This window comes from Callithrix jacchus, chromosome 4 (assembly GCF_049354715.1).
Source record: "Callithrix jacchus isolate 240 chromosome 4, calJac240_pri, whole genome shotgun sequence".
NCBI lineage: Eukaryota > Metazoa > Chordata > Mammalia > Primates > Cebidae > Callithrix > Callithrix jacchus.
Window position 1 is genome coordinate 117967339 of NC_133505.1, and position 22452 is coordinate 117989790.

Below are 22452 nucleotides of genomic sequence, written 5' to 3' on the forward strand. Positions count from 1 at the left end.
CCAATCTGAAAGGTACACATGCTTCTCCTCCCTCTCCAAACTTACGAGCTGTTCAATATTTGAAATTTTTCTCCTTTGTGAAAACTCAGGTCATCTTCCGTCCGTGCTTCATAGTCATAAAGGGCCACAAATAGCGTCACTCCTACCAAAACAAAATCAAGAAGGGAGATTATTACACAAGGGGAAATTAATTCCAGGAAATTAAATCTTCACTAAAAATCTCATTCTCAAAATCTACATCTAGCCAGCACTAATAACATGATGAGGTGTTGTAATTAATGTGTGAAAACCACAGTCACAGGGCTGTGTTTACGCCTTGGTCTTTGTAGGGGAAGCCTTACTGGATCTGATAAAAACACGGAGCTGAAGGACTTCTTTCTGTATAGCTTTGAATGAGTGCTGAGGAGCAGGGAGACATTAAGATCGCATCCCAAACAAAAGGGCAGCGTCGGGGTTCAGGTTTGCAGGGCTCTGCAGCAGTTACTGACATGCGTTGTTAGTCACATCTTCTCCTCCACTTGGAGCCCATGTTAGGTTCTGGGCAAAACGGACCACTTTCTCTTAGTAAAACCGTAATATAGAATGTAATAGGAAATGCCTCCTGCAGCTTGGGGAAATTTAGAGAAGACCCTTTCTGTAATATTTGCCCAATTAGAGGAGGTACTGCCCATGGCATCTGCAGTTGGATCTGCAGTTCTGTGCTGCTCAGCCACACTGCTGAAAATGGAACCCTCTCCTTGTCCTCCTTCTGCCTTAAACTCACCTCTCCGCACATTGCCTTGTAGCAGTCATTCTTCCTCAACCCACCCTATGTCCTCTCAATCTGGCTAACTCTCTAGAGAGGCCCTTCCTGCTTTACAGAAGTTTGCTAGCAGCAGCAGCAGAGAATATCCAATGTCATTTGGCCTAGCATTTCTTCCATATAATTAGGTATGATTCTTTTTGTTTGCTTGTTTAATAGAGACGGTGGTGGGTCTCACTATGTTGCCTAGGCTGGTCTCGAACTCCTGGGCTCAAGCAATCCTCCTGCCTTGACCTCCCAAAGTGCTGAGATTACAGGTGTGACCTACCATGCCCAACCCAATAGGCATAATTCTAACATCATCTCCAGTGATTCCTGCCTCCTGGTATTCATGTCTTGTGCAATCCTCTTCCCTTAAGTGTGGGCTGGATCTAACAACTTGCTTCTCCCCAACAGAATGTGCAGTCCTTTAAGTGACTAAGCTTCAAAAGATGGTGACTTGTATCTTCCTAGCACTCTCTTTATTGCCACTTCAGCTTGCACACTTTGATGAAGCAAGGCGCCATGCTGGCGAGAGCCATGTGACCAAGAACTGAGGGTGGCCTCTGGCCAACAACCAGTGAGGCCCCAAATCCTGCCAGCACTCCATGAGCTTGGAAGCAGATCATTCTCAGCTAAGCTGCGAGATGACTGTAACCCAGCCACACACCTTGATTGCAGCTTGTGAGAGATTCTGAAGTAGAAGACCCAACTAAGTCATTCACAGATTCCTGACCCACAGAAACTGTACATTTAGGTTTTATAATTTTAATTGATGTATGGACACACACACAAACAAAAAGCATGAAGGAAGATTTGGATTCAAGCAGTGCCACATGTTACATCATCACTACAAGTGTTCAAGTGTAAAGAAAACCAATTGGAAACTACAAAATTCCTGATTCATAAATACAGTTATTTCTCCTTTGGTACACATATTTCTACTTCGGTTCACTGTTATTAAAGTTCTTTTATGAAGGCAATTGCATATGTTTTAAAAGCAATGGTAAATTAAGTTGTCTTCCAAAACTGTGTACTTGTCTGACCAGCCGTGTATGATCAGTTATCTACCTCAGAGTCTGTTTTCTTTTGTGCTGGGATAGGTTGCTGGCCTTCCTGCTTCCACAGACCAAATCCTCCTAGCTCTGAAGCTAGGGCTAAGCAGTTATTTCTTTCAGGTATCTTTCAGTTCTTAAATTTCATGCTTGTATTTGATGATAGATGTCAGTGACATTTCATAGTTTCAAAAGTCCTTGCTGCTCTGAGAAGTGTAGATTCTAGTGAAAATTACATAGCCAGAAAAGAAATGTGTTTCTGTTTTTGTTTCATTTTTTAAAAGTTGTGGTATTATTGGTTCTATGCTCCCTGGAATATTACTGCTTTGTGAAAGTCCAGGCTGAATGCAGCACCCTCTGTGTATCCAGTAAATGTTGGTCTCTCACTATTTGATATTTTTGCATTAGTTAGGACAGAAATTTGATAGCTCGTTTAGAGGGGAGGGGAAATCTTCTGCTAGAAATGTCTCAACTAAGTGCCATAATCGTTGGGTAAGATTTGGGAAACACAACTTCTGTACATAAAAAAAAATTAGTTAAACATCACATAGTTGACAGCCATTAAATTACAAAAAAAATTACGAAGAAAGACTTTTTGTACAGGTTGAAATAAAAAAGCTTTTCACAGAGATATCTATATGATCAAGAGAGTTAATTTTTAATTTTTGTTTTACTAGTGCCACAGACTTGCCAGTGGTAACTTTTATGTCTGGTTCAAGACAACTCTGTAGCTTTCTTTCCTGGGACTTGTTATTAAACACCAAAAGACATTTTTGACCTGTACATTTCATTAGATTGTTAGCTTTTCTGTTTTATTTCTTTTAAGAACCTTTGAATAAAAAACACCTGAAATTAAAAAAAAATAAAAGAAATTAAGTGTGTTTTGTTTTAAGCTGCTAAGTTTTGTGGCAATCTGTTACACAGCCATTGATAAGTAATAGTAGTTCCCTGCAGTCTGGCTTCTCAATTGGTTTCTCTGCACTTCAGAGTGCCCACTATGGCCAACAGAACACATGAGACGGAGCCTGCTTTTTTTTTTTTTTTTTTTGAGACAGAGTTTCACTCTTGTTGCCCAGGCTTGAGTGCAATGGTGTGATCTCGGCTCACTGCAGCCTCTGCCTCCTGGGTGCAAGCAATTCTCTTGCCTCAGCCTCCTAAGTAGCTGGAATTACAGTCATCTGCCACCACGCCTGGCTAATTTTTTGTATTTTTAGTAGAGACAGGGTTTTGCCATGTTGGCCAGGTTGGTCTCAAACTTCGGATCTCAAGTGATCCACCCACATTTGGCCTCCCAAAGTGCTGGGATCACAGGCATGAGCCACTGCACCCAGCCAGAGCCCACTTTTTTACCAAGCTGCCAGTTTGCTGTGTAGGTAGTGCAAGGGAATAGATGTGTCACGGCACTATTCAAGGACCACCGAGAGGAGTGGGGCATCTTTCTGCCCCATCCCAAGTGGGACTTTCCTTAGGAGAGTTAGCATTCAGAGGTGTGACCATGCAAAGCAAGGCTCACTTGGCAACTGTCCTTCTTTCCTTAGATTTCTTTGAAAGGTAAGAAAAGAGATTGGCTTAAAACAAAAATATAGGTACCTGTAAGGTCATGCCCATTCTGATTTACCACTCCATTAACAGATTCCTTTCTTTAAAAACAATTTAAAAATGAAGTCAAGCCAGCTCCACTGTGGGGAAGGCAAGGCACATGAAGGCCAGCATTCCCACTCTCTCCTTGAATCAGCTGACAAGTTCTCACTGAGGGCTTTTATGCTCCATGTTCTAGGAACTGAGGGGAGAATCAAAGGAGGTTACAGAGAAACACAGACATTGTTCTTGGCCTTATAGGACTGAAGGCGGTGTTGGGAGAAAGGATGTGCATATATATTAAAACAAAATAATTCAAGGCAGAAAAATCTGCCAACATTTGGGGGTATTGTGTTTTAACTTTCAAATTTTATAAGTAACCAGGTAGCCTCCTAGATTAAGACTGCTCCTGACTGCAGTAGAGACCCACATGCTCAACAGAGGTGGCCTTCTCTAGTGACTATACTGAAGGATACCTGCAGACACAGGGGTCCATCCATATCCAGCATTCAGGAATGAATGAACAAGGACAAGGCTTGTGTCGGCAGAATTAACAGTCGGCCGGGAAAGCCCTCATGCTTCTCATGGTTAAGGACAAGGATGGGGCTGTGTTGGGTACGTTTTTGGCTCTTTTTTCTCCTGCATCCTCAGGAGACAGATGGTCTTAGACTGCCTGTCTGTGTCTCTCCTTCCCAATGCCTTTAGGAAGGTGGGAGGGATGGGTAAAGGTATCTAGCATGTATTCAACTCATGCAAGGCCTGGGTTGAAAGGAAAGCTAGAATCACCACAGCATGAGGATGAACATAAATACTTCTTCTACGGGGCAGAGTATGCTATGCTAGCGGAAGATAAGTAGATAATGCCCAAAGGCTCTGGGTCAGACCCCTTGATACAACTACGCAGCTGTGTGTTGGGTGCAGAGGGAAAAAAAACCCTGCTAATGCCTTAGTAATGCCACCTCCCTAGGTGAGAAAGTACCTGCTGCCAGATGGGCTGAGAGATACTGCATTCTTTCAAACTTTTGCAATAAACAAAATAATTTTGGAACAAATAATATCAAATATCTAGTTACTACGGTTCACATACTCAGAGAAAATTTGGACGACTAAGGATGCATGAGATAACTTACAAATATTTTGGAAAACATATGTCTGAGAATGTACGCCAGATATTTTACAAAGTATTAGCTAAGTCAGCAAATACACAAGGCAGCAAAATATAGCCTTGTGGTACAAAAGACAAAGAAATGTCAAAAAAAAAAAAAAAAAAGGTAGGCTGAGGATTAGGAAGAAGTAATACATTAATGTCTAGACGACTCGAATACACACACCCAGGCCCAGTCCTGGAGCCTCTAATTCAAAAGACTGGGACATGGCTCAGGCATCTGCATTTTGAAAAGGCTGCCCTAGTTCTTCTGTGCCAAACAGCCAGGCAAGGCTCAGAGTTATTAACCTACAGTTCCCCGGTAGAATGTTGTAGCTCACCAACCCATCCAGAATCCTCAGAGAGCAGCAACTTGGGGCACCCTGCACCCTGCAGCCAAGCATTTTGTTTGTATATCAAGCTCTGGCTTTTCTTATAGCTCCTCATCTAGTAGAGGAGAGAGATTAGAAACTCCTGTTCAAAGGGAAATGATGAGAGTCCAGATGTTCAATTGCCAAAGGAGTTAAGGGCAGCTGCCCCCGCCCTGTACTCTGTGACTTTGGGGTCTTACCTGTTCCTCCTCTCGTTCGCAAGGTCCCTGTATGAGATGAAGAGTTCACACCTCCAAAGACAGTGAGTCCTTGGCCCCCGGCTGCGTGGAAGTTGTTGTAGTTGGGGATGGAGGTCACGCCAAAGCTGGGGTAGTGCTGAGGGGTGGGGTCTGTGCCATAGCGGTACCCGGAGCTCTGGTTCAGGCTGCCGTCCCTCTCCTCTGTCAGTTTTGTTGCTTCTTTATCCTTACATTGCACACAGCCCATTATCTAAATTCCTGCCAAAGACAAAAAGGGGACACATAAGCTGGGATGCCCCCTAGTGCTCTACGGTTAGCGAGAAGTAATTGATGAGGCTCACTGCTATTTCAGGCCTATGAGGGGCATTAGGAAAGGCAGTGGCTGGGGGGGTGGCTAGGAGGAAGCTTAATTCTCTTGACCCCACAATCACATTTGTTCCCCACATGTTCTGGATGACAGCATCATCACAGAGCACAACGTTCACCATGCAGCAACTTTCCTCGAATGAGGCCTGTACCTCTTCAGATTCTCTAACAGCATATACCTGTTACCAATTTTGCCTTGCTTTAGCCATCTAAAAAAATAGCATATGCTCTGTAGAATGAGCGTATGCAACATTAGAATAAAAACTCCCATCATGGCACAGTAAATTGAAGGAAGAGGGCACAGAAGTGTTGGATAAGCCAGAACACAACTTCCAATCAAGTCACTAGATTGCTTCACTCATAGGTAACTAATCTTCAGGCACAAAACTCGTCAATTTTAAGCACTAAGATGATGCTAAATATCGAAACTAAGAACTAGTCACTGGATGAAAAATAAAATGGGCAGAACCTAAGAGGTCCGAGTATATTTGCAGGGTATCATGATACCCTATAGTAATGAAATCACTTAAAGCTGCTAATTAACTTTTCAAATTTCCGTTAGCTTTTGACATCCTTGAAAAACATAAAAAAAAAAATTCCCATGTTCTGGAGTTAGTGGTGGATTACCCACCTGAGCTGTTGCCAACCCACTCTCCTCAAACCCTCTTCTCGCAGGCTCCTCATCTTAGTAAATGGCACCGCCAGTGACCCAGTTGCTCCAGTCGGCATCCTGAGAAGCATCCTCATTTTCTCCTCCTTGTTTACTTCTCACTCTTCCTGTCTCAGCTCTCCTATTCAAACATGCCCAACTTTTCAAATCTTCAAAGACTCCATTCCTCTACCCACTTCAGGCCTTGGAACATAGCCTTGAACACTTTTTCCCCTTCCTCTTTGATATGCGATATACCCTTCATGTCCTAGTTAATAAAGCACTGCTTCCTCTGCAAGGCTTTCTCCGACCGCCCTGCCCCTCCAGGCTGGGTTGTGCTTTCCCAAGTGTTCCCATGGCATCCCAATCTCCCTCCTTCTTGCGCCCTTAGTGCCATACTAAAACAGGGCCTGTCCACTTGTCTCACTGCCCAGTGGACTGTGAGTTCCAGGAAAGCAGGATCCTGTCCGTTTTTGTGACAGCTACATTGCCAGTGCCTGGCACAATAAACAGCAACCAGATGAGCGAAGATTTTGTAGCCTATATGTTTCTCTTTTGTCCTTTCTTTATCTCTGTATCAAGGCCAATCCCTCCTGTGACTTTTTAATTTTTTTTTGAGATGGAGTCTCACTTTGTTGTCCAGGCTGGAGTGCAGTGGTGTGATCTTGGCTCACTGCAACCTCCGCCTCCCAGGTTCAAGTGATTCTCCTGCCTCAGCCTCCCAAGTAGCTGGGATTACTGGTGCCCACCACCACAGCCAGCTAATTTTGTTTTTTTTTGTATTTTTAGTAGAGATGGGGTTTTACCGTGTTGGCCAGGCAAACTTCTGACCTCAGGTGATCTGCCTGCCTCGGCCTCCCAAAGTGCTGGGATTACAGGCATGAACCACCGTGCCAGGCCTCTCCTGTGACTTTTATCAGCAATGTACCTTGCATTTTAAAATCTACTGGTATATGTCTGAGAAGCGAAGAAGATTCAGAAATATAAGGTTGTTAAATGATCTCACTTTGGACTTGCAATACCCCATCAAGCTGACAGGGGTCAGGTAGAACAGGCAGTGGAGGTCCTGCCAAAACTGCAAACCAGCCCATTTGGGACCAAAGAATCCAATAAGAAACACATGACATCATGTGCAATAACATTTATTCACTGGGGAGGGCACAGTTGGCAAAGGATGGGAAGGGCTTGAGGCGGCGAAGGAGAAAGTACACTTTTCTATATTATCTTGCAAACCAATGCGGGAGGTGCCACATCAGACAGAGAAGCTCTCTGGGCACTCTTCTGAGCACTGCTTTTCTGCTGGAGTGGGTGATGGGAGCACTATCAGACTGTTCTAAAGCTCTTTCATATTACGTGTTTCAATAAATACTTACTGAATTGAATGTCAGTTCTTGAGAATGAAAATGTTTGGAAAAGAAACACCTACTGCTTGAGCTGAGCTCACCAAATCTGGAACACATTTACTACTAAATCATTTGAGATTAGCTTACAGTATACTGTGTCCAACATGCTTTGTAACTTACGGTAAATGGATATGATTTTAACAAGTTTCCAATAGGAAATGCAAGCTATTTCCAAGGCATGATGCACTAAAGGAATTTCATCATCTGTTGTTGATGTTGCTTCATCAGACTGAAACTATCTTGTTCATACAATATGAACTCTTTCATGGTGGAAAGTTGCTCTACATTTCTGCAAAGGCCACAGAAAACATTTCTTGTCCCACACGCTTTTTTTCCCCCAGGAATTTAACTGATCTACTGTAATTAGAGAATGTGAGACCTGAGTCACAGAATCACATCACTGACACCAGTGGTTCTCAGCTAGGGGTAACTTTATCACCCTCCTCAACAACAGACATATTGGGCAATGTCTGGAGGCATTTTGGGTTGTCACACTTAGAGGGGAGGGGTGACACCTAGTGGGCAGAGGCCAAGAATGCTGTTAAAACAGCTTGCAGTACACAGGGCAGCCTCCTACAAACAAGAGTTACCTGGCCCCAAGTGTTAATAGTGTCAAGTTCAAGAAATTCTGATTTATACAGAAGAAAGAATTTATATCTACATCCTTGAAGCAGCTTAACAGCTGTTCCCCTTACATGGATGTGATTAACATGTAACCCAGAATGCTTTCTTCAGGAGAATAGGCATGCTAGGTAGAAGCAGGCAGTTTTAAAGAGTGACATGAAGTGCTCTGATTTTTCTCTAGAAGTTTTCTCACTGTGATAGAGAAATAGAACCCAGAACTAATGAGAATGCTTATTGCAAACTACTCTTCCAACTCCAGCAAAACAAAATAAGCCCCATATCAGAATCCTGAAGAAAATAGAATCCTACATTTAACAAAACTAAGAAAAAATAATCTTTCAAAATCCACTTTTAAAAGGAAATATACTGTAATAAGCAACTAGGAGCTTATCTATAATTTTATGAATAGAGAAGAAAAATCATTAGTTTCTAGAAGGCAGGAATTTTTTTTTTTAACTGCTGCATCTCGCATGGCCAGAACAGTGCCTGGCACACAGTAGTACTCAATACGTATTAAATAAACAAATTAAAAATAATCAAAATCATTTTGGAGAAAATCCTCTTTTATAGAAGAGACAACACTGTCACTACTTCAGGCATTTGACATTTTAATTAAGTAAGGTTTCTATATAGATCTTGCTTACAAACACAAAAGAAGTGAAAATAAATCAATAAATGTAGTCTCAAGTCACTAAAAGTTAATCACAGTGAAAACATTTGTACAGAAACTTGTGGTCTTCTTCCTCCCACAGGGGGCAGTCATACTAACTGCTTCGTAACAGAAGAGTCAGAAGATGCTACATGAGCTATATTTGGTGTGCCCAGGCTCCTTGCTACAAGGCAAACTTTTGATCATTCATGCTAAAATACAAATATTCTTTATTATGCACAGTTATGTGCTGTGGCTGTTATATCCAATGCTGTAGGTGCATTGTGACATGGAATGCACTAATTCACTTGCTCTAGATCTGTGGGGTACCAGGAAACACGGTAATGCCATCATGAATGTGGAGCCCTGGAGTTACTATGATCAGGAAAGTATCACATGCCATGAACTGGTGGCTATAGTCCTCTGCAGGTTGTCATGCCTAGAAAAGCTGGTGGAAGGGTACTTTGACCAATTGGATCCTATGCCCGTGATCAAGGTGTGTGGATTACAGCTGTGAAGTCTCTATTCTCCAATTTGTTTCCAAAGGGAGGGCCCCTGTTTCTACTCTACAAATAAAACCTGATCTACTTAAAGTTTCCCTAGTCCTGTGGATCTTATCAGATGCTCCAATAGTGTTAAGCAACCCAGGAAGAGTTGCCAGACACAGGATTCAAGGAGCACTGCACCCTGCTCCCATAAGTAGGGCAGACATTATCAACAGATCAACGGATTGCAGCCCTTTCTGCTGCCATGCCACGGGAGCTATGCTTCTTCACATAGCCCTGTAGTGACTGACAGAAGCTGACCTAAAGGATTGAATCTATCCATTACCACAGGCACAGGGTGCTTTGATCCAAGATGAGTCTGGTTGAACACACACTCCCCCCTCCTGATGCTTCAGACCACAGTCCAGTCTACAAGATGCACATTAAATACAGACACATATTGCCTCATGCACCAATAAATAAAGTAACACCAGTATGCCCAAGTTATAAGCTTGCAGGACTCATGATAAAATTTCAGGTGTGTGCAGGACCTAGGCACGAAAAATGGAGAAAGGGCCACTGGCAGTCTTCTGCACAAGCAAATTACTTTCTCTTGAGACACATACACTTGCAGGCAGAGGAGGAATGGCAGGAAGAGGAAGTGAAACTGACAACAAATAACTTTAATTTCAGCGGTGTAAGCAATTTTGTCTCAGAAGCCAATGTAGGTGGGTGTGAAGAAGTGACAGCCTTTAGGCATACTCCCTCCTCTTGATAGCCCCTGGGGAGAAAGCCCAGACTTTGGAAAGTGACAGGTAAAGCCACATTTGGCCTGTACTTAGAGGTGGCATGTTTCCTGGTATCATAATGGATGTAAAAGAACAAGGAAGGGAACTGAACTAAGAACCTGGAAACCAAATGTAAGCAACTGAGATGGGGGCAGTTGAAAATGAATTTAAAGCTGAATTGCAAATCAACTGCATGGTTTCACACTTTTCTAGGAAAAAGCAAAAACTGGAAGCTTAACAAGCAAACACACTTTTCCAGTCAGCAGGAATGGCATTAGGAAAAGGATAAGGTGTGGCAGAGACACATCAGAAATTATTTGACTTTGGGATAGAAGATTCATGGCAGGGGGCTCTTGATCCTCGTAAAATTAGAAACTCCCGTAAGAATCTACTTGAGGACTTTTGCTACATTCTCAATGGCGAGAGTTAATCCCGTGAAAGCTGAGGAAAGCCTTTCTTTAGTTTTCCCCATGTAATTGCTGGGAGCAGGACATTTAGAGACTGCTGAGTAACACATCAGTAGCAATGAGGTTGGGCCACAGAATCTGTCACCCAAATTTCCTAATTTCCCAGCACCTTTCAATCCTTTATGATGGGGCTTTTCTCCTATGTAGCACACTGCATCAGAGGATTCTGACACCCCATGGCTGAGTGCAGGCAGTGCTGCCTTCTGGTGACAGCTGGGACAGAAAGGCCAGGGAGAACTGGGGAGGCTGGACAGAGAGCAGGTCTATGCTGGCCACTCTCGGGATCGCAAGCATTTCCCGAGGTACTGAAGCAAGGAAAAAGTCACTGCTGGGTTGGCACTCTGGAGATGTTAATATTCGAGGGCTGAACCACTTTCAGCATTGGTGTTGGGTTCCACCAGTGGCCCCAGCCCAGCTCAGAAAAAAAGCACGCAGGACTCAGCCAATGTGGGAAAGTCCTCTCCCTGCTGCCAACTGGAGGCAAGGAATAAAAATATGTGTCTTGCTAAATGACAGTGTGGTAGGCAGAATTCTGAGCTGTCTCCCAGGACTCCTGCTCCCAGTGTACATGCCCTGTAAATCCCTAGGACTTACGAATGATGGGGTCATCATTCCACGATTGGGTTGTTATTTGGCACAGCTGACTTTGAGAGACCATCCTGGGTGGACCTGACCTAATCAGGTGAGCCCTTGAAAGGCATGGCAGTTCCTGGAAAAGTAGATTAGAAGTGGCCTTTGTTGTGAGGGAGATTCTCCATGCCTGGTTTTAAAGATGAAGGATCTGTGTGGCCAGACACATGGGTGGTCAGAGTTGAGAACTGCTCACAGCTGGCAGACAGCAAAGAAATAGGATGTCAGTCCTACAACCATGAGGAACATAGTTTGGTCAAGAACCTGAATGAACCTGGAAATGGATTCCTCCTGAGTCAAGCCTTCAAACAACATAGTCAGCTAACACTTTGATTTTGGCTTTGTGCAGCAGAGAACCCAGCCCTTCTGAGTCTGGACTTGTGACTGACAGAAATGTGAGGTAACAGATGGACGTTGTTTTAAGCCACTAAGTTTTTAGTACTTTGTTAGGCAGCAGCAGAAAACTAATACATGTTTTGGTGGAATGGGCACCATGGGGATGATGGCTCCAATCTCAGCAGCTATGACCAATATCCAATGCGTGTTCCTTGTAGCCTAAGTGAAGGCTGGACACTGGAAAATGCTGTCCCATTAAAATTTAGTAATAACTCTAAAACATAGGTATTGCTATTTCTCCACACTTTACAAGGGAAGAAAATAGAGGTTGCTCACAGCTACGTCAGTTGTAAAGATGGGATCTGAAACCAGAATGCCTGCTTCCATGGCCAGCACACAGAATCTCTATACTAGAGCTGCCTCCTGACTATGAAATCCTGGCCAGTCCATGCAAGGGTGTGAGTGTGACGGCTGCAGACATTGAGGGAAAAATCCTATAGGGAAGAATGGGTTTCACAGAGCTCAGTTTCTCACACATCATGATATGGTTTGGATCTGTTCCTGCTCAAATCTCACCTCAAATTTCAACCCCCATAATCCCCACGTGTCAAGGGCAGGACCAGGTAGAGGCAACTGAATCATGGGTGTGGTATCCCTGTGTTCTTCTCGTGATAGTGAGTTCTCACGAGATCTGATGGTCTTATAAGTGTCTGGCATTTCCCCTGCTTGCACTTACTCCCTCCTGCTGCCCTGTGAAGAAGATGCCTGCTTTTCCTTTGCCTTCTGTCATAATGGTAAGTTTCCTGAGGCCTCCCCAGCAATGCAGAACTGCGAGTCAATTAAACCTCTTTTCTTTTTCTTTTCTTTTTTTTTTTTTTTTTAGACGGAGTTTCGCACTTGTTACCCAGGCTGGAGTGCAATGGCGCGATCTCGGCTCACCGCGATCTCGGCTCACCGCAACCTCCGCCTCCTGGGTTCAGGCAATTCTCCTGCCTCAGCCTCCCGAGTAGCTGGGATTACAGGCACGCGCCACCATGCCCAGCTAATTTTTTGTATCTTTAGTAGAGACGGGGTTTCACCATGTTGACCAGGATGGTCTCGGTCTGTTAACCTCGTGATCCACCCGCCTCGGCCTCCCAAAGCGCTGGGATTACAGGCTTGAGCCACCGCGCCCGGCCTAAACCTCTTTTCTTTACAAATTACCGGATCTCCGTCTTGGGTATTTCTTCACAACAGTGTGAGAATGAACTAATACATACTACTAATGGAGGCACTGATTTCAGGGACTGGGCCTCACCTCCATCCCTAATTCACATCCCATTCCCCCAAGACAGTGGCTTCTGTAGAGGTGCTGGACCACACTAGGCGCAGTGAGTCACCATCTTCCTTAGTGTGGTTTGACATCTTAATGACTATTTGGGTGAATGACACTGAAGCAGCCCTTAATTTCCTCATCTTTCCTAGTCGTGGCAAGGGTATTTATAAGTACCATGAAGGAGTTGGCACTGGCTTCCTTGGTATAAAAATCAGTTTTCCTATTGCACTTAAAATATGATATGCTTTATAGGCAAAACTTTCTGGAACATATTTACTGCATAAACTGAGATACACATATAATGCCTCCACCAAGCACAAAATAACAGCTTTCTACTCTTGGTGGAGCCTGTGAGGGAGAACCCCTTGCCAAATGCAAGTATTAAAATATTACAGTCTCTGAGGTGAGAAGATAGATGTAAAAGTGGAGAATATACACAATGCAGACACTAGCCACAGACAATCATGGGATAACAGAGCCTACTTAAAAATCAAACCCAAGCTTTGCTTCAGAAATAAGTGGAGTTGGACTCATTCGATCATTAACGCATGACTTTGCAAAGGCTCTCTGGAGGGGAAAGAGATGAACCTTGTCTCACACCACACAGCAAGGGAACTTAACTGACATACATCACTCTTAAAATGTCATGTTGCTTTAAGAATAAGCCATACTGCTGGCACCTAGAATATTTTTATGGGTTCCCATCTCTGGCTTTTCTTGCTCAAATGACCCCAGGCTGAGAAGCAGCTGCTCATATCCCTGCAACAAACATGTTCTTTCCTTTCTGCATAACTTTCAATTTCTTGAGTCCGAAGATTCAAAAGTACTCAATAAAAGAGAAATGGGAGAATTAGACCCCAGTGGCGAGATTTAAGACTGCAGTTAACTGAATGCTGGAACCAGTCCCAAACCTAAATGGCAAAATGAGGTTTTAACACCAAACCCTGGAGAGGCTCCAGGAAAAAGGTAAGAACACTTTCTTCTTAAGTTCATTTTGCTTTGGATCTCAGGGTTAAGACAGAGTAAAATGGTGATGAAAACAAGGACGATATGTTTTAACCCTATCTATGCCAAAGGTTTCAGAAAGAATTAGAGCACAGGTTGTAAAGTTTTTTTCAGGATCCACCCCCTGCCCTCAACCCTTTTTTGGACCATAGAAAAGTTCCTTATTGTTAATATTTTTAAATTTTATTTTATTTTAATTTGGATATAATTCATATACCATAAAATTCACCCTCTTGAAGTACACAGTCCAATGGTTTCTAGTATATTTACAAAGGAGACCATTACCATTATCTAATTCCGGAATGTTTTCATTGCTCCCGAAAGAAACCTGTACCCATTAAGCAATCACTACCCATTCCCTTCTCTCCCCAGCCCCTGGCCACCACTAATCTACTTTCTGTCTCTATGGATTTGCCTATTCTGGACACTTCATATAAGTAGAGTCACAAATGGCCTTTCGTGATTGGCTCCCTTTGCTTGGTATAATGTTCTCCAGGTTCATTCATGTAACATGTATTAGTACTTCATTCCTTTTTATAACTAAAACAATTCTACTGTATGGATATACCAAATGTTGTTTATCCATTCATCAGTTGATATACATTTGGGTTTTTACTTTTTGGCTCTTATAAATAATACTGCAATGAACATTCATGCTTAAGTTTTTCTATGGAGATGTTTTCAACTCTCTTGGATTAATATTTTAATATGTAAGAAATTTATACAGATAAGAGAAACCCTAAGTTTAGGTAAAAAGAAACATGAATTGGCAACAACAACAAAAAAAGGAAAAATAATTTGTTAAACATATGCGAGAATATTACCTTTGTAAGTACTCAGAGAAATACAATTTAGATTAGTGAGATACAATGTTTCATTTCTAAATTCACACATTAAAAAAAAAGTATACTCAATAGTGGTGAAGTTTCCTTGAAAGAAATATTACTATCTTACACTGCTGACAGAAGACCAGAAATCAGTGTAAAACCATGTGGTAAACCAATTTGGCAACATAAAAAAATCTTACAAATGGCCATACCCGGACAGGTGTGGTGGCTCATGCCTGTAATCCCAGCATTTTGGGAGGCTGAGGTGGGTGGATCACTTGAGGCCAGGAGTTCAAGACCAGCCTGACCAACATGGTGAAACCCCATCTCTACTGAAAATACAAAAGTCAGATAGGTGTTGTGACAGGCGCCTGTAAACCTAGCTACTTAGATGTCTGAGGCATGAGAATTGCTTGAACCAGGGAGGTGGAGGTTGCAGTGAGCTGAGATGGCATCATTGCACTTCAGCCTGGGCAACTGAGTAAGACTGTCTCCAAAAAATAAAAAATTAAAAAAAAAGGGTGTGGGGGGCAGGGCATGTCCTTTAACCTTGTAAATGTGTGCTAAAGACATGCCTTTTAAAAATGACATGAAGTGGTTCTATGAAATATTATTTATCACTTGAAAAGTTAGAAAACTTGACAGTTGTTTAGCATGAGGGCAATGGCTAAATTGTACGGTATGCCCATAAAGACAAGTTAGGCAGAAATTAAAACTTATATTTACTACAACAATCAGCAATATGAAAAAATGTTCATGTTATATTACGACATATCACATGATTGCAACTATATAACAAATACCTAGAAAACTCTTTGGAAGGAAACATGCTGAGATTATGGTGGTGTGTGGTTGACAACACTAAGAGCAACTGTCCTGTCTTTGCTCTCTGTGTCTTTATTTCTCAGATGTCTATACCAAGAATGTTTTTATAATGAGAATATATCTCCTTTATTTTTCCATAAGTTCCCTTTAATCTTATCAGCTACTGGTTGAATTTGTATAAAAGCTGAAAGAACCATATATGGAGAGAGTGTCTGATTCTGAAGCCTGTTGAGAGGCAACTCCTTCTAGAAGGTGTGAAGGCTAACAGGTACCCAAGAACAGTGAGCCTGTTGAGAATGTTTTCGTAACTAATCTGCTGGGAAGTGAGCAGTGAGGGGTGTGCAGGGAGTGGGTGGTGAGTGCATGCTGATGAACAGCCATAGAACTCTAATTAAAGGCACAAAAAGAGCAAAGCCACATGAAGAGGACTCTGTAGGGGACAAGGGCGGAATCTGGGATAACTGAACCAACAGTAGGGTGGCTGGATTAGTGAGTTTTTGAGAATCTTTGGGCCACAAGTTCTAGGTACTTGGGGCTACCCACTAAACTCAGAATGACAGTACTCATTTAAATTGACCCTGGCACCTAACCAAGGTGATTTGATTTGTGAGGTGTCTGTAGGAGCTCTCTGTGAGTGAGGTCATGAAGACCACCCCCTGAGCTTGGCTCTAGGAAGGTGGAGAGGATGAAACAAAGCACCTTTGTTCTCTGGATGCTGATTGGTCGGGGAGGTAAGGGGACCTATCTTTGCTTTTATCTTCACCCTTTCCTGTTGGGACACTCAGCTGGGCATTTTAATACTTTGACTTTTGAGCCACCACCCCTAGGACCTAGGGCAATCCAAGGAGAGCACAGAACAGTAGGCCACACTGGTTCATGCGACCTGCAAATTTTCAGAAACACTAGGCACAGGAGAGCTGTTTCTTCCTGATGTTGATATCCAATCATGCGTCTTTCTACCCTCCTTACCCTCATTCTGTAAAAACAACCAACCAGAGAAAAAGAGAAAAGAAAGACAAAAACGTGGTCTTCTATTCATGAACCAGCAAAGAGAAACAGAAAGGTCAGTGTCACATCTGGGCCACAGTGGCGGAAACTGGCTTTCTGGGCTGCGGCTGTTTAAGGAACAGTTGTGGCAGAACTGGCCGAGGGCCCAAGGGTCAGGGTGTCACCTGGCGGAGCCACAAGAAAACACATTAGCACAAAGCGGCTGTCTGAACAGGCGTCATCAATGCCCCCCTCCCCGAGTACAAGGACTGCTGAGAATGAAAGACAAGGAGGTTCACTTTCCGAGGCCGAACAAAAACCTGCCCTGCCAATCTTCCCAGCCTCTATAGAGGTTCCTCGCCAGATGATTCTGCAAATGTGGCCTCATCCTTTCAAAAAAAACAGTGCATTCTTTTTCTCTTTCTTTAATTTACTAGTTCCAGTCAAGAAGATCCAATTCCTTTAAAGACACAGAAAGGACTATGAAGAAGGAAATTTGACTTCTTTGCCTTTGAGCTCATAGCACAATGCTTGTGGTTTCCATGTCTCCCACTTTTGCTGATCATTTATCTGGTTATGAAGTCAGAGCCCAATCTCAATCTACCAGCCTGAGAATTTGTTTGTGAGGCCACTTGCAGTGTGTTTTTGGGACAGAGGATGGTGCCTTTCCTTTGAAGAGTAACATGAAGCCCAGTCCCCCGGCCCCTGGATTTTTGTGTTGGCACTCTATTCAAGCTGCCAGAAATCAGCAACAATAGCAGGGATAACTTTTCCCCTGTCCTGGTACAGAATTTCAAAGCTTCTTGCAGCTGTTTTGGTGTGAATGCTGCTAAAGTAGGCAGTCAGAAAGCATAACTCTATCTAATTCCTTGGCCTCTTTAGGGTACGTGGTGGACAGCAACAAAGGGAGCAGAGAAGCAGACTCCAGGCAGCCTCCTCCTACACTTTATTGCCCGAAGGAAAGGAGGATGGTCTCTGCCTTCCCTGATGTTGGTTTCCTTACCCTGAGTGAGCCCAGGGTAGTTGACTATGTCGTGTATGTCTCAGTAAAGTTTTCACTAGAGGTCTGCATTTATGAATGCAAATTGAGTGCCAAGAGAGACACAGAGGAAATGAAAGGACGGAGATCAGTAAGAGGAAGAGAACCTGGGAACACCAGAAGGCAGTCAGTGATGCTTTCCCCAGCAGCAAAGAAAAAAAACAGTATTTGGGATGACTGGCTGTGGCTACTCAGTGGGAAGGATGTGTGCTCTGTGGGCTAGACCACTTGTGAATGACCTGTTTAACACCTGATGGAAACCCAGTAAGGTTTTTCTTAACAAATCCAAAAAAGAGAGCACTGGGTTTATATACTAGCATGCATTCTATGAACACTACTGCTTGTGAAAGTTATGGCAGTAGTGACTTTTCACTTGGCGTATGAATGAGGTAGAGAGCACATTTTTTTTTAAGTGTTGTCTTGCAGAGTGATTAAACTTGAAGTTCATTCCTCAAAGATGGCACAGTGGCTTATCTTCCTTTTTTTCTAGGAGCTTGTGGGATTCTGGTATCAAGCAGGGTTGTCCTAGGTCTAAAGGGACACAGACTTGGCAACCTTGCAGTCTAAATCCATGTCCCTGAAAGTAAGCAAGCAGTGGAGGGTGAAGGCAGGTGAAGGGTGTGCAAGACTGCCTGCTGTCCCCTTGCTGTCCCACCAAATCCACCCCACCCTCTTCTATCATAATAGCTTTAGTGAGGCCTCCAGCTTTGCAGCAGAAGACTGCATTTTCAGACTCTCTTGCAGCTAGGTGTGACCAGGTAACTTAATTCTGGTCAACTCGTTGTGACTGGGTATAATATATTTAACTCCTGAATCCTTCAAAAGGGAGCTGGTTGCCCTCTACTTTCCTTCCTACTTCCTGTGGGCTGAGAAGTGGGTGTGGCACTGGTGAACTGCCTTCAACAGACAGAGAAAGGCAACCCAACAGGGAATGGCAGGACCATAGGACAGAAGGAACCTGGGTCCCAGACAGCCTCATGGAGCACAGCTGCTTGTCTACCCTAAAGCACAGACCACTGACCTGAACACATGAGGCATGAATATCGATCTTGTGTGGGCCACTGCTTCTTTGGGAGGAGATAGGGGAGGGCATGCAGTAGGATCTTTGTTATAATAGGGAGTAGTCTGCAGCAACACACAGAGGAAGAGAATCTAATACAGAGGTCAAAGGGTGGCTGTGTGGGCTACATGTCCCCCCCATGTCTCCGAGAACCAATAAGAACTTCTGATTACCTTTGACACAAACAGTTAAACTCGAATTAAGGCAAGTTAGTAGGATAATAACAACAATAACAAATAATAACAATGCCAACCACTTTTTGAGAACTTATTTTCTGCTTGACCCTTTACACATGCTATCTCATTTAATCCTCAGAGCAACCTTGCAAGTGTATTTCATTGTCAAGGAAACTTGGGCCCATAGAACTGGAGTAACTTTCCCAGAGTTACTCAGGCTGTGGGACCTGGATATGAATTTAGATCTAATATGCTCACATCTTCTACCTACTACGCCATGCTATTTTTTGAGAAGCATGCTCTGCTCCTAGGTCCAGCTTGGGATTGGTTCCCAAGTCTGCAGGACATCTTAGCCTGGAATATCAAGCTTCTGCTTTAGAGAAGGTCTGCAAGCAGTGCATTAGCTCAGAACCTGGCTGCTGAGCAGCCCTACAGCACAGAGCATGTCACTCTGAGGTTCTGGAGCCCAGTTTCCACATCAGTGGAGCAAAGTGGGCTTCCAAGCTGGGTGTGGTGGCTCAAGCCTGTAATCCCAGCACTTTGGGAGGCTGAGGCGGGCAGCCAGGGGTTGGAGACCAGCCTAGGCAACATGGAGAAACCCCATCACTACAAAAATACAAACATTAGTCAAGCATGGTGGTATGCGCCTGCAGTCTCAGCTACTTGGGGGGCTGAGGTGGGAGGATCACTTGAGCTCAGGATTTTGAAGTTGCAATGAGCCATGTTCATGCTACTACATTTCAGCCTGAGTGACAAAGCGAGACCCTGTTTCAAAAGAAAATGTGGGCTTCAACAAGGAGCCCTCCAGAGTTCACACCAATGCTGAAGGCGCCCAAAGACCTTCTGCACACATTGAGCAGAACCACTGAGTCCACACACAGCTCTTGGCCCTTGGCTGAACCTCGGGAATTGTGAGGACTCACGGAATGACCTGACCAAGTGCTCAGGTTTGGCCATAAATGCTCAAGTGCCCCCTGCTGTGCCAAGCCTTGAGAAGGGCACATTATGAGAGTTTTAATGATGTGAGAAGAGCTAGGCATTGCTGTGTCCTACAGTTTTTATTTAATTTTTTGCCCTATGGTTGAAAGTACTCTTTCTTACAAAGTTTTCAGAAGACCTATGTCTTCCACTTGCCTTTGTTGCTAAAATGAAGAATAACTTATGATCTGGCTTAACCCACTCTGGCGTTCGTGAGACACTATGGTCTTGACTCTCCTCCCTCCTCACAGGGAGGCTCCACTTCTCTCTGGCTCTACCCTACAGGGTTGCCAGGTACAGCTGTTCTCCTTCTGAGCTGCTGGAGATGGAGTTAGAAAGAAAACAATAACAAGAATAAAGAAACGCCCCTCGACCCAAAACAAAAGTTACTCAGAAATCACCATAGTAACAAATCACCAGTTTTCAACTGTTTCATTTCCCTTGCACTTTTGTTTCTCTGCACATATCCTTTTATTTATATTCAGCCCCAACTCTAGCCTTTATTCAGCAGGCATATTTTGATCCCCTTTATGTGGGCACTGTGCTAAGGGCTGTGGGTATGAAGTCAAGCACACATGGCCTCTGTCCTCAAGGATCTAATATATACTTAAGAGGGAGACAGACAAGTAAATCAAGGGACTCAGGTTGGAGAGGGGGCACAGAGGGAGATCTAATTCATCCAGGTCAGCAACTGTGAAAGTGACTGGACATCAGCCCAGGCAGGGAGGAGATGGGCACTGCAGGCAAGGGAACAGCATATCCCAGGGCACAGAGGTGTGGAACAGCATGATGCCCTCAAAGAGGCGTAAGTGTTCTTATGGCTTATTTGATTTATGTTCGTATTTATGGAGCACTCAAATATGTGCCAAGCATATTTCGAGGCTCTGGGTGCTAAGGCTGAAGAAGACAGGCTCCCTGCTCAAAAGGAGCTTATAGTTTAATGGGATTGAAATGTGTAGCAGGGTAAATGGCTGAGCTTGAGAAGCAGTCAGAAGCCTAGATCTTAAAGGACTATGAGGCCATTCTACTGAGCCCTCACTATGGTGCCTAAAGCTTTGCTATGTGCAATATGCAAATGATCTCCTTTGATTCATCAACAGCCTGTGCTGCTGGGTATAATCATCATCATCATCATCATCATCAAAGGGAGGTAAAGTTTTTTTGCCTAAGGTCTCACAGTTAGGTTTAACTGCATTTTAACACAGATCTGGCTAAATCTGAGACCTATAAGCAAATGCGTTTGCACATTATCCAACTGATACTCATCCAGGTTTAAATAGGAGTGACACTGGGTCTTGATAGACACATACTGAAACTGGGGAAAAAAGAGACGCATGGGGGCGTGCCAGATCAAGAGGCCAAGGGTAGAAAGAGACTGCATGTAGGTGGCTGGACAGGGGCGTAACTAAGTAAGACGTGACTTCCTAAGTGGACAAATGACTCTCCATTCTAACTACCTATCTGTGCATAATTCATACCTCATAAACAATCCCCAACTGTGACAAAGCTGTAGCTTTTGTTACATATGAGAATAAAGATCTGAAATCATAAATGGCTGAAGAGGTGATTTACTATGGATAAGTGACATTATCTGAGAGCCATGGCACACAAAAAACTCGGTATCATTTGGGGCTGGTAGGAGTGAGAACAAACTTATACAGTTGCATAGGTGGTTGCCTAAACATGACAAGGGCAGGTAACACCACAGACAGATATCTGCAATGCAGGTCATCAGAAGAAAGACAAGAATGCCCACTGAAAAGGGCATGTAACAAGTAGAATCCCACAACAGACGATGTCACAAGAGGATCCTGAAGGAGTGGCTTGGGTTAGAGGTGCAGATGAACGTGAGGTCACAGGAGATCACCACCATTCTCCTCCAGGTGTGGAGGGGTTTGCTCTGTCAAGTCAAACAGGAACATCTTTATCATGATGCAGAGGTAGCAGTTACACTTCAGTTTTGCATGAAAAATGTAACATTAACACATTCTTTGTTAATGTTAGAAGGCAGCTTATTTTTTCAGTAATGACAACTTTACTCACACATACAGGCTCAGCACAGTCAGAGGATGGAAATTCTTGCTCATCCATCAGCAAGAGTCATCCATCAGCAGCTCTGGCAGAAGCAATTTGTCCCAGCACTAAGCAGAACCAGCCTGTCCTGAGAGTTCATGGTGAGTTCCGATGGAGCTGCCTTAGAAGACTCCAGGTCATGATGGCCCAAGTGTGGCTTTATGATCTGCCCCACTTCTGGCTCAATACAAGCCAAACTGGTCCAGCCAAGTAACGATGGTACACACTTGGAATAAGCCCAGGCAACAGCTTTGTCATAATTCTTTTTGACAAAGGCTGACCTGACAGGCTGATTTCCAGCCCAAGTGAAACAAAATGATCCTGTGTACAACCAGCCTAGACACACTGAGTGTTCACCATTCCACCAGGTTTCTTCTTTAATCTGGATGCACTAAATGCACTCCCTTCTAAGTCCCTTCATCATTTTCTAGTCATCTTGCTTCTCTCTTAAGACTTGTATTTTCTATATAGGTTCACTGCTAAAATAAAAATATTGCTAACAATTAGTGAATCTGCATAACTCTTACAGATGAGACTGATTATTTATACCAATTTCTACTTTTCCAAACCCACTAAACTGTTCCCTAACTTTGTTTTTCTTAACTATCTCAACTGTTTTAAATCCGTTTCTGTTCTAACAT

The 22452-nt window shown here is 43.5% G+C and overlaps 1 protein-coding gene across 4 annotated transcripts in view; it reads right to left on the reverse strand.

The window, feature by feature from the left end:
- FYN (FYN proto-oncogene, Src family tyrosine kinase) overlaps positions 1–22452 on the reverse strand; it is a 192260-nt gene that overhangs the window by 54129 nt on the left and 115679 nt on the right. For all 4 annotated transcript variants that reach the window (XM_078369967.1, XM_035296539.3, XM_008994918.5 and 1 more), the window contains 2 exons: positions 5130–5387; positions 46–142 (listed from right to left, as the gene is read on the reverse strand). In XM_078369967.1, coding sequence (XP_078226093.1) covers positions 46–142; positions 5130–5376 — 344 coding nt within the window. In that variant the 5' untranslated portion in view covers positions 5377–5387. The remainder of the gene's footprint in view (positions 1–45; positions 143–5129; positions 5388–22452) is intronic.